Source organism: Coregonus clupeaformis, chromosome 17 (assembly GCF_020615455.1).
Source record: "Coregonus clupeaformis isolate EN_2021a chromosome 17, ASM2061545v1, whole genome shotgun sequence".
Taxonomy (NCBI): Eukaryota; Metazoa; Chordata; class Actinopteri; order Salmoniformes; family Salmonidae; genus Coregonus; species Coregonus clupeaformis.
In genome coordinates this window covers 55,804,868-55,818,111 of record NC_059208.1, presented here as the reverse complement: position 1 = coordinate 55,818,111, position 13,244 = coordinate 55,804,868, and the positions used below count along the sequence as shown (strand labels likewise).

Here is a 13,244-nt window from a genome sequence, read left to right as displayed (position 1 = left end):
AGAAGTGACCCCTAAACTTGCCCACCTGTGAGAGACGTGATATGGGGTAGCTCCGCCAATGTTTGGGCCTGGGGCGTTCATTCCACAGACTTGGTGGTGAGATGTTCTGGATTGCTTGGAACTGTTCGATCAGCACCAAAAGTTCTAAGACTACGACAAATACGTGGCAGGCAGTGCATAACCATTTACAAAAGGACCCCTCCCTATCCCACCCCATGGGTTTATCCATTAAATACCACACTCACTGGCGTTTCCCTGATATTCAATGTGTATGACTACTAAGAGTATTGGCTAGAAGGATGATGTGTATTACAAATGTTATAGTTATTATGTTTTACAAATACCATGCATTATTGCTCTATAGTTTTTTATGATACGACTCCCAAGAAATATTGCCGCCGGATGCTATCTAGATTTTGGCAGAAATCCAAAGCTTCATTAAATTGGCATAGATTTCATTACTATCATGTTTTTTTTGCATGCAATAGATTTATAAAGTGGAAAATAAAAATATGAGGATATATAGAAAGTGTCAAATGCTTTGGCATATTCATGACGAAGGCTTGCAAAACAACAATAAATTAAAGTGCAAATTAAGATTCTAAACAAACATGAAGTAAAATAAAATTCATGAATTAATAAATAGATATGACTACATAAATAAGTGAATGAATAAATAGGTTTACCTCAATGTTGAACACTTTTGTGGCCATTAACAGCAGTACAATATTGTCCAATACTTAAAAAGGTTTGACCTTTGAGAGAAATTAAGACATTTTCAATGTCCTGTGAGTTTGGCAAACACATTATATTTCGGCTCATAATACTTGAACAAATTGTTGTTGTTATAACGATCAAGGGAGGATAGCCCATGGAAACAAAAGTTTAGGTATAGGCTACATGAGTAATCCAACATGTCCTTAGTGATGCTGTTTGCTGCAGGAGGGGATAAAAACTGTGCTGTCACCATGGAACAGGTTGTCTAGGGAATAATATAGGGATAACGTTGGAAGAAGTTTCATTACGTGTTCCTGGTACTATGGAAGTCAATCGTCAATGGAGCTCATAGGCGAGAACTCGCCCTTAAAGCAGGCGGACTCGTAATGCTTGTTCAGGTAGGACTTTAGAGCAAAGGTCTTGTTGCATCTCTTGCACTTGTAGTGCTTGAAGGCGGAGTGCGTCTGCATGTGAGCGCGGAGATTGGAGCGGTCGGCGAACGCCTTTCCGCAGTGCGCGCATCCAAAGGGCTTCTCGCCGGTGTGTGACCTCATGTGACCCTGCAGCAGCCAAGGTCTACTGAAGGCCTTGCTGCATATGTCACACTTGTGCTTGAGGTCGTGGGTGAGCAGATGCATGGCCATGGCGGGCATGGACACGTACACCTTCCCACAGGTGGGGCACTTCTTGGCCATCTTGCTCTCCAGGCTCCGGTGGGTCTGTTTGTGTCGGCTCAGGTTGGAGGACGTGGCGTACGTCTTTCCGCACTCGTTGCACGTGTGACGCTGCATGGTCCTGGGGCTGCTGATGGCTTTTCTCCTCGACCTTCCATCGGTGATAAAGAAGGCGTCTACCGTGTAGCCCTCGCTCACGGCGGTGTCTCCGTTGATGTACCCAGAGGAGATCTCGGACTGGGGGCTGTCGGGCTGGTCCGAGTCCGGTGCTCCGTAGTCGCTGTGGATGCCATTGTAGATGGGGCTGGGAGAGGGGCCTTTTTCACTATGGATGCCGTTGTCACTTTCGCCGTCGTAGACAGACGGGGTCATGTAGTCACTGATGTACCCTATAGCGTTGAAAAGAACAACAGACGGATTAAATGATTTGTGTGATTCGGCCTACATATGTTAACTGATGCAACAGTGCAATTCTCCCTAGTTGCAGGGCTTAATTTCTAACTCACAGCACTGAGCTATGCACCCTATTATTTCAGTAATTTACAGTTCCAGCAGAGGTGGGTTGAAAGACATTGACTTCTTGTGAAGGTCTTCTTTCTACATCACTCCACCAAAAAAATCAATATCTCTCCGTTTCAATTAGTGCGCTAACCCATTTAAAGACAAAGGCGGGAGGGGAATAACATCACTTCAGTTATAATTGCGGTTCCGACAAAGATCTTCTCAGAATATAGGTCAATGTGCACCACTGAATGTACACATAGTCTCACTTACATCCAGCGCCATGGTAGATAGGAATGTGGATGAATATTCTATAAATGTACTTCCGGAAAAAATACAGTCTGGATATGCAAATGCATGTGCACGCACTGTATTTTATAGAGCGTAAATAATGTCTTGAAACATGATCAAGCCTTCGTTTAAGAGACACACAGACTCTCTCTCTCTCTCTCTCTCTCTCTCTCTCCTTTCTGTCTCTGTGTGTGGCTATGGTAGTGGGCTTGGACTAATTATCCAAAGGGATACACTATAACTCCGTATTCTAATCTACAGTATCTTGCACACTTGTCTGTTGCACACTTGTGGGTTGATGTAGCTCAACAGGGTTTTAACCTTGTGTGCTCCGCTGTAGAGCACTTGAAATATCCCTGCCTCTGAAAATGTGCGGAGTCGACAAAAATGCCAAATGTGACTGTTTTGAATATAATGTGACCGCGGGTCAGCAAAGCTACAATAAGCACTTAGTATAGCCTACACATAGAATACCAAGTAATATAAGATAAACATTGTGTATGTAGATAAAAGGCGGTGTGGGCATATTAACGTCAAAGTCACAGGTTCTAACAGCTTTACCTTTTTCATGAAAGCGGAGGCTGAGGTCGGTCCTCGACCTGCCATAATGTCTCTCCAGATCAGCAGATGAGAAATCATCGAGCTTAACCTTTTTGACCAGAAAAGATCTTGGCATGGTTCTACGCTGCACAAAACAACACTCGTCCGGTGGTTCAATGGGTCACTCCTCATGCAAGGCGGGCGGGAAAGGGTCTGGCTGTATAGACGGGCGGAATCGCTTTTCAGCACGCCGATTTGTGTGATCAGATGCCAGCACAGGACGAAAAGCCTGAGACCCCTTCCGAATCCTCACGCTGCTACTCCTTCTTGAGCTGCTGGTTTATGTGCGACAGCGCCTTGTTCCGCTGGTCAGAAATGCAACTTCAGCACTGGATAGCTCCCTTTCAGTGCTGCGCGCATGTATAGGCAGGCAGGCAGGTTTCAGCACTGGACAGCACCCCTGCAGCGCGACAGTGAGAGATCCGTTCCTTCGCTCTTCTCCTCACTCTCTCTCTTCCTCGTGCAGCTGTCCTCAGTTCGACCCGAGAAAAGAGGCTGGTAACTGCTCCCAGGATTTGTCTCGTTTTAAACTTCAGAGAGCGTCCCTTTAATGGAGTATATCACAGTTCGCACTCATTGTACAAAGGATCGAAGAAAAAGTCACTCAGATGAAAACGCTGCCTCTAAGCTAGCTCCGGCTTCCCCCCCTTTCTCTCTCTCTCTCTCTCTCTCTCTCCCGTGCTGCACTCAGTGAAGGTCTTGGGCTTTCTGAAGTCTGTTGATCAGCTGTTGGGATTTATATGCCTGCGATCATGTGGGAGACGGAGATGGAAGTGCTTAATTTAATCCATCAAAAAAAATCTCCTGGGACCAACGTTGAACTAGGATGATTTATGGACTTGGTGAGTCGTCCACGATTTCTTTTTTTCGTGTATAACAATCATGTTTTTTCATGGTGTTGATCATAATTTATTTTCAGTAAATCATCACAATAAATGTAACACTGTGATAGATAATAATAGTAGGCTATAGGATATAATTGTATTAGTCCTGTAGGCCAATCATTTTATTTGTGTTCTATTTTCTTACTACACCGACACATTGATTTAGCTATATCGTTTTATGAGCATGTTTAGGATACTTTTTTAGGGGACAGTAAATTGACGTAAATTCATTTTTATTTGGCCAGCAAGGATGAGCTTTGCAGTTTAATGTTTTGAAAATAAAAGACTGCATCTTCCATCACAGTAATAACTTTTACAAACCCCCCGCTTACTCAACGTTTTCAAACCAACGCTGACGCTAACCACAAAATCAAAGGCTGGCTGTGGTCGGAGGCTTGCGGGTCACTTTTTTACATCACACTCTATAAACCAATGGTGTTCTCTTTATGCAAATCACAGGAGCTGGGTACCAGAAGGTATTTTTCCTCAATGATTCCTGCAGGAGCCATATGTGCGCAATTAACGGGGATCCAGGAGCAGTAGTATCCTTGGTTGTTTGACATCGTGTTCTTTTTGTTCTTTTCTGCAGCAGGACGCCTTTGTGTTTGTGTCAGCGCCCGGTTAGTCCCCCGCGTGCACCGTGCCATTGTATGGGCCACGTGCACTGCAGTCCGGATATGCTATAACCTACAAGTTAGATACGACTTTAATACACTTAGGCTACGCACATATTAGGCTACCATTATGTGTAGGCCCACTGTAGGTTATGCTTACCTTGGACAGAAATAGACATAGACCTACTGTAAATATATGTTAACCTTCATCAGAATTACGTAAGCATAATCTGTCTATTTTAGCCTATGTGTGAAGGTTATTGTTTGTATTAAATGTTTTGCCTCAGGTATATATCCTATGCTTTTCATGCTGATGATAGCAGTTCGTAACAACTGTAGACTCACACCTGACCCCTGTCTAACACACCGAATAGAGGGGACTAAAACAACCAAGCTCTATCCACAACACGGCGGAAACAGGGCATAAAATCACCTTGAATCTTTGCAATTAACAAACTCCACAATACCATGCCTGAGGATAGCCGGGAGGGGGTGACCTGACTTGTTTATGGAAGGGGAGACAAGAGAGAACAGTCCATTCTGCTTGCGGCTCACCTCGCGCACAGAAAATTCCCGGGAACTGCTGAGTTCAGCTGAAAAAAAGGCATGACAAATATAGAAGCTCGCGCGCCTCTAATTTGCATAATACTAGTCTGGGGATGGTTCTGCAACACCCAAAATACTTGTCGGAATCCAAATCAAAAGGACTCATTGACATTTCATTCTCTCCTGTGAGTTTTAAACAAGAGATATTCAAATTAACTCGTTTTGTCATTCGGCAAATGTAAACAGAATGTCTCCTGGACCATTTTACAGAGGACAAAGAGGAGGTCAAGTGGTTTGTGGCATGATGTGTTAGTCAAAATAGAGATACATTTTATGGATAGGCAAGGCACCTGCATTCTCTCCAGCAACATGGTAGATCCCTGTAGGAGATGTCAAAATAATCGCAATAAAATATCCAGAACTTGTTCAACAGCAGATGTGCAGAGTATCTGCAGGCAGTCATGTCTATGTGCACAGTGCAAAGCAGAACCCTAGTTAGTGTTAGTCAGTATACCAACAAACCTAGTGGAGAAAGGAATTTACTCCACAGCAATGAGTTTATCAATCATTTTGTTTCTATAATTATTAGAAATTCTATGAAAAATGTTAGGCCAGTGTTAACAAATTAACAATAGATTTGTACCAAATGTCACCCTACTCCCTAAATAGTGCACTATTTTTGACCAGATTCCTATGGACACTGATCAAAAGTAGTGCACTATAATGGGAACAGGGTGCAATTTGTGAAGCAGACAATGTTACTGGATCCAGCTGAACACAATATACTTTGGGGAGAGATGACCATGGCTGGGACTGATTAACAAAACCACCTCACTATGTACACCCAACCACCCATATCCTGTTTATTTCCTTTAGTCTTATTGTGGTCATTTGCATCATGTTTATACTGTGTAAACATCACAACTCTGAAAATGCTTCATCTTCCACGTCAGTTCTTCATTACAAAGACAAAGAGGGTTTGTTTTCGCTCTTTTTATAAGTGGGTGAGAGGAGCGCTCTAAGCCCAATTATCTGCTATAAATCCAGTCCTTGGGATTTCACACAACTTCCTCTCTGAATAGCTAACCCTTAATTGTCCAGCCTAACGAGAGAGAAAACACACAGCGCATTGATGTTAATTGAATACAACTTCTACAACAATAACATTACAAAAACATTAAATAACATTACAACAACATTACAATAACATGATGTCATTTACACAAAGTCCATGTCATCCATCACCTGTCTACCCCCAGCTTGACCCTCAGACTCCCTCCTATATGTATCATCATCTGGTCCACCCACCACCACCACCTTCCACCGACCCCCTCTCCACCCCAGCTCCACCTCCCCTCCCTGGGCTTGGTTCCCACCTGGACTCCCTCCTATACGCATTTCCATCATCTGGTCCACCCACCAGCACTCTCCACCGATTTCTCTCCACCCAGCACCACCTTCCCTCCCTGGGCTTGGTCTCCACCTGGACATGGTCGGTGTGGTCCTGGTCCTGGGAGAGAAGGCAGCTGCAGAGCCTGTCTGACCTGCCCGTCTGCCTTCCCGTCTGCCTGCCCGTCTGCCTGCCACTACCCAGGCATGGCAGCTGGATGCAGGCAAGGTCCAGGGCAGAGGGAGCACCTTGATGGAGGGGTGGGTGTCCGGTGGGCGAGACCCACGGCTGTTTAATGAGAGACGTGTGTGTGCGTGTGTGACACATTAACGATGGGCTCAGCTGACAGGACCATGGGTTAATTAACATATGTATATTGATACTGCCGGTTCACGGTATATGGTGATACCCTAATTATTTATGAAATGTATTAAAAGCTTCACTAAGCAAACAAAACATTGTTTTGGGGTAGAGTACTGGGTATAAAAGACATGGTCCATTTAAGATATTGCACACAGGTAGCCTACTGTTATGGGGAAATGTATGTTCCCAAATTAGCATGTTCAGCTAGCTTTATTATGGTGGACATAATAACTGTACTGTAGACCAATAACCACACTTTGGAACTAAAACATAATCTATGGATTCGTCCCAAATGGCAGCCTATTCTCTATATAGTGCACTACTTTAGACCAGAGCCCTGGTCAAAAGTAGTGCACTATATAGGAAAAAGGGTGCCATTTGTTATGTATATCATTATCTATAGGATAAGGACAGCTACCTCCCCTACCAAAGCATTGAGTCATCACTACGGCTTCCCACTATATTATCAATGCCTGTAGATGCCACTGTCACCTCAAGAAGATTTAAAACAGCCTTAAAATCTCATCAGAAAAATGTCCCTTCCATGGTCAGACTATAGTATTGCATGGGCCAGTATCACAGACTTAGGGGCTTTGTCAGCGCTATAGGCCAGTAAAGGGATCGGGGGATCATGAAATATTAGAGGCCGCTGTATTGTCTCCCACCTTGAAGTAGCGCTGACATTTTGCTGAATCCTTTTCTTTGGGTAAAGTAACTTACCTTCTCTCACACCCATGCAGATATTATACTGGATATCTAGAGAGGTGGAATTGGTCCTCTGATGCCCCCTAAAACATATAGATTTCATAAATATGTAACTGAGGAGAAGGTTAGTGCCAGACATCCCAAATGACTATTGGATTGGAGCTGGGAATGGTTGCAGAGGTTTATGATGTAATGTTGGATGTTTTTATTTTTTATTTTGTACCTTTATTTAACTAGGCAAGTCAGTTAAGAACACATTCTTATTTACAATGACGGCCTACGCCGGCCAAACCCGGACGACACTGGGCCAATTGTGCGCCGCCCTATTGGACTCCCATAAAGATAGTTCAGCCTTCATGCGTCAGATGTCTTCTGTAAAATAGCTAAAGCAGCGTCATCAGTGACATCAGATAAACAGGCAAAACTGCTTCAAATGAATGAGAATCCTCATTAGAATCCCTAATTTAATAGCTGTAAGAAATTTGATGATGACGCAAGGGCAAAATATCACATTGTATCCAAATATACACAAACACAATTATAATGAGCGTTGTTGAGTCCACACTGTATCTTTTGGGGAAAATGTGGGCAATTATTTTGTGGGACAAAACTACTATCTTCCAAGATATATTTTCTATTCTTTGTTCTTCTTTCTGTTTTACGGTGTAGCTGCTCTGTCCCTGTTGCCTTGATTTGTGATTCTATAATACTTTAGGGCTATAGTGGCCATGCATCAGCCTCTGTCTGTGGGTTCACTGGAGTGTTGAAGTAAATTGCTTTCAGACTATCGGAAGTCTAAGTGTGCCAGAGAGCTGCTGCGGCGAGCAGGCTGCAGAGTAGAGGAGACATTCATTTACCTCGGAGTGGCGTCTGAAGATTTCACCGGTAGAAAATACACACTCTGCTTTACCGGTGCTGACAAACGTTCACGTCCATTGATCTTTCATAAATTGTATCACAACGAAGGTTAAAGTACAACTGGAACCCACGCGTGACTTTTCAGTCATTTCCAGACAGGTATCTAGTGACTCTGGGTGGCGTTGAATTTAGAGTCCTATATGTGTTAAGGAAACAAACTATTAAAAATTCTATCTGTTTATGATAATGGGGTGCAGGAGTATTAACCTAATGGTAACATGTATTGCATATCAAGCAGTCTAGACTGTCTATCTAAGCTGATCATGTTGGGTTTCATTCCACACAACACATGTGTCCTGTCTGCCAGGAGTATCTGACTGCCAGGTTCCCCATCTCATCCATCGCTTCAGCGCCCCTCTGCTGGGGGTACCCTCTGACCCCTCACCCCCTGACCCCCCATGCATGAGTGGTCATTAGGACTGACCTACGGGAGGGGGGGGGGGTTTGGGGGGGGTGTGTGTGTGTCTCCCATTACTCCCATGTCCATATGACTCTTTGTCCGCCCCATCCCAAACGCCCACCACAGAGGTATGCGTAGCGTCTCATATATGGGCCTTCTCTTGAGAAAATCACCTATCAGTCTAATCTGGGCCAGTCTGGAGACTGGTCCGACATTCATCTTATTTGTCATAACGGTTCACTGGGGATGGGACCCCCACCAGCCCCCCTACCCCCCACTGTTTGGGGGGGTTCTCCCAGACCCCCTGTATCTCCCCCCGCCAGGGCCTGAACCTAATTAGATGTGAAAGTTAAAGAGGCTGAAATGAGGACAAAGGTAACATTATGCAGATTCATGTTTGATTTCCATTTTCCCCATTCAGTTCTGTTTTGTCGTGGAAAAATAAAAGGGGTTTGTGGAAGAAAGGTTGAGTCTAACATTAAACAAAAACATTGGTGTTTGATGTTTACATGATTGCTGTTAAGATAACGAACAAGGCTGTTGACTATCGCCCACTTCTACGGGACAATTCTTTAATCCCCTGGCTCCTCTGACCTTTAATTACCAACCACACAACATCCTCTAACTCCTCTTATCAGACAGAAAAGGCTCCCCATTATATGAGCTAGAGCGTAGCTAGATGACACACTCACACACACACACACACACACACACACACACACACACACACACACACACACACAGCCCAGCCGCTGTCATTAGCCTGAGATAGACAGAGAGACTGAGAGAGAGAGACTGAGAGAGAGACTGAGAGAGAGAGACTGAGAGAGAGAGAGACTGAGAGAGAGAGACTGAGAGAGAGACTGAGAGAGAGAGAGAGAGAGAGAGAGAGAGAGAGAGAGAGAGAGAGAGGGGGGGGGGTATAGAAACATTCAGTCGATCGCATCTTAATGAAGACCACATCAAGAGATTAGAATAAAAAAAGGCCAACTGGTAAATTGAGAGTACACATGTGGAGCTGGGAACTATAACCTCCTTTACATAGATCATGTCACCAGGGGAATCAAACCTAATTAGCATTTTTATTGCTGGAGCATTTGTATTGCACGCCCCACCCCTCCCTTCCCCACCACTCCCAGGCAGGCTGTTGTTCCGCCAGGCTGAAACCAGGGCCCCGGCATGGAACGTGGAACCTAGAACCTAGAACCTGGAACCTAGAACCTGGAACCTGGAACCTTGTGATGCAGCCTCACTGCAGTGTCACCCAGGGCCCTGGGCATGGAACCTGGAACCTGGAACATAGAACCTGGAACCGGGAACCTGTAAGCTGAGTTCTGACTCTGCCTCACTGCGTCACTTGTTCTCTGACTGCCTAGCTAGTAGAGACATACGTTGGCATGGAGATGAGAGCAGTTCAAAGTCAGAAAGTCACCACTGCTCAGTGTATGGATAGGTGTGATTATATGTGTTCTTGTTTTTATGGGTGTGAAAGTGTATATATTTTTGGCTGGTGTATGTTTGTGTCTGCCTGCGTGCGTGCGTGTCTGCCTGCGTGCATGCCAAAATAATGCATATCCTTCACGCTTTTCCTGAAAACAAAAAATAAAAACTCCTCTTGTACATAATGTGTGAATGGAATGAATGTGTGTGTGTGAGCTAGAGGGGTTTGGCATAGAGGCTGTGCAGAACTGCATCAGTCAAGCCAAAACCAATGGGGGAGAATAGAAGGATCTGAGCCTGAGCCCAAGGCAGCATCAACCCTTCAGATGAGAACAGAAAGGCCCTCTGTCACAGCGTGTTGTCCACACGGGGAAGAGTACACATCAGCGTGTGAGCAACAGTTTTTCCAGCCTGCCTCGCTCTGTTCGTTCCGCTTTTCGCTCCTCCATGCCTTTTGGAATCACACGAGGCTGCCGAGGGGCTTCAGTGGGGGAGAGGAGCAAACGATGCGGCGGCGGAATCATATTACGCTCTGCTTGGCTCTTTTCAATTAGTCAGCTTCTTCCCTTCTAGGCCTTTATTGCCTCCTCTCTCTCCTCCTACTCTACCTGAGGAAGACAGCATGTGGAATTCTATTGGGAGCTCAGCTCATTTTCCACCAATAAGACACGGCTGTTCGCCCACTTCCATCTTTTTCACAATTCTTTATTATTGTTGCTCTCAGGTTCTTTGTCAGTGAAATGGGTTTGGGGAGGTGAGGTGAGGTGGGGGTTTGGCTATTTAGTTCAGCAGCTATGAGCCTCACGGTCTTCAATTAGGGAGTCAAACAGGCTGTGTTCTTTCTCTCTCTCTCTCTGCTGCTCTGTAGTCAGTGGTGTTTTGTGCAGCGAGAGCCAATCTCATTATCCTCTAAATGTGAGTCTATCAGTGTCAAGAGGCAGACATCAGATATGGAGGAATGGGGGTGTAGGTTGCCCCTCGCACTGATAACCTCTCTCTCTCTCTCTCTCAGTCTCTCTCTCTCTCTCTCTCTCTCTCTCTCTCTCTCTCTCTCTCTCTCTCTCTCTCTCTCTCTCTCTCTCTCTCTCTCTCTCTCTCTCTCTCTCTCTCTCTCGTCCTGTTTAGGACAGGGAGTGCATTAGGGCTAACAGGAGACAATTTTATGTGACATAAGGACTGACACAAGGCTACTATTACTGCTTGCCGTCTGTCTGTATGTATGGGTCTAATATCTTACAAACTACAGGGAAACATGAAGTCGTAGTACACAGAAGTGTCATGTAAAGCTTATGACATTTCATTTACAGTGTTTTTAATGAGAGCAATTCATTAATACTGGAAGGAAATAATGAAGGTCTCTATTTTTTTTACTTTGTCATGTTGTGCCTTGTGTGCAGCTAGCTTCTAATCTAAATCCATCCATTGGTTAATTCACTAAGGGCCCTTGTTGTCCCCTAAACAGTCTGTGGGCTGTGGCAGTGTAAGTGCCCTTGTTGTCTCACTGTGGCCTCCCCTGTAACCACTGTGGCCTCCCCTGTAACCACTGTGGGCCCCCTGTAACCACTGTGGGCCCCCTGTAATCACTGTGGCCCCCTGTAATCACTGTGCCCCCCTGTAATCACTGTGGCCCCCCTCTCTGTCTCTCTCGCTCGCTCTCTCTCTCTCTCTCTCTTACTCTCCATCCTCCCTCCCCCTCCCTCCCTCCAGATGGTTGAGGTGACACGGCCTGTCTGTCTCTGCGTGAGGGAGGACATGGAGAGACACACTCCATTAGACATACCTAGTGTACTGCACGGCCCCCTAACATCTCCATGTAAACATCTGCATGGACATGCCAGCCCAAGATGAATCACCACAGACAGACAAGAGGGTCACAGACTAAAATAGGATGTATCCCAAATGGCATCCCTGTTCCCTATATAGTTCACTACTTTTGACCAGGCCCCTTGGGGTAGTAGGTCACAATATAGGGAATAGGGTGCCATTTGGGATTCATCCCATGACTCGAACACGTACTGAGTCTCGACCTCTGAGCAACCCTTCATAGCCGTCACAGTGTCAGCTACTAATAGAAATATAGAACACCTACTGCAATATTGCCCTACCAGTATGTACTGTATCACATTCAAACACATGGTGTGACATATTTGTCTTATATTTAATGAATAATGTTAGAATACTGGAGAAGCTCTGCAACATTGTACTGTCAAGGTTCAGATTGTAGTTCATGACCCCAATGACATGTGGACAGAAGGCTATCTGTACTTTTGTATCCAGTTGTTTTTGCGTGCAACAGAGTGTGGGGCCTGTTTTCAAAATGCAATTTGCATTTCATTTGTTACAGAAAGCCAGAATGCACCCTGGAGGCTTTCATATTCTGATATTCATAATGAAACATGCTGAAACGCCATTAAAGCCTGGCTATCATTATTTTATTGCCACAATATTTTTCCTCCCTAGTATGTGTGTGTGTGTGTGTGTTCTAACGAACAAACAGAATGACTGTCTTTTAGCGATTGCCGTTCAAATGGCCTATACACCACCATGGAAGATGTCTCAATACAATCACTTAGGTTGGTGTTTGTACAGACAGTACCGGGAGAGAACAGACCTGCCCATGACAGATTATGACAGAGCATGACAAAGCATGACAGAGCATGACAGAGCATGACAGAGTATGATAGAGTATGACAGAACATGACAGAGCATGACAGAGTATGACAGAGCATGACAGAGTATGACAGAGCATGACAGAGCATGACAGAGCATGACAGAGTATGACACAGTATGACAGAACATGACAGAGTATGACAGAGCATGACAGAGTATGACAGAGCATGACAGAGTATGACAGAACATGACAGAGCATAACAGAGTATGACAGAGCATGACAGAGCATAACAGAGTATGACAGAGCATGACAGAGCATGACAGAGCATGACAGAGCATGACAGAGTATGATAGAGCATGACAGAGTATGACACAGTATGACAGAACATGACAGAGTATGACAGAGCATGACAGAGTATGACAGAACATGACAGAGCATGACAGAGTATTACAGAGTATGATAGAGCATGACAGAGTATGACAGAGTATGATAGAGCATGACAGAGTATGACAGAGCATGACAGAGTATGATAGAGCATGACAGAGCATGACAGAGCATGACAGAGCATGACAGAGCATGACAGAGCATGA

General features: G+C 44.9%; 1 protein-coding gene across 1 annotated transcript in view; it reads right to left on the bottom strand.

Annotated features, from left to right (window-relative positions):
- LOC121586771 (transcriptional repressor scratch 1-like) overlaps window positions 1–3,582 on the bottom strand; it is a 4,004-nt gene extending 422 nt beyond the window's left edge. The window contains exons 1-2 of the mRNA XM_041903743.2: window positions 2,745–3,582; window positions 1–1,780 (exon numbers count right to left, since the gene is read on the bottom strand). The exon at window positions 1–1,780 is cut by the window's left edge and continues 422 nt beyond it. Coding sequence (XP_041759677.1) covers window positions 1,047–1,780; window positions 2,745–2,859 — 849 coding nt within the window. The 5' untranslated portion in view covers window positions 2,860–3,582 and the 3' untranslated portion in view covers window positions 1–1,046. The remainder of the gene's footprint in view (window positions 1,781–2,744) is intronic.
- Window positions 3,583–13,244: the final 9,662 nt, after the last annotated feature.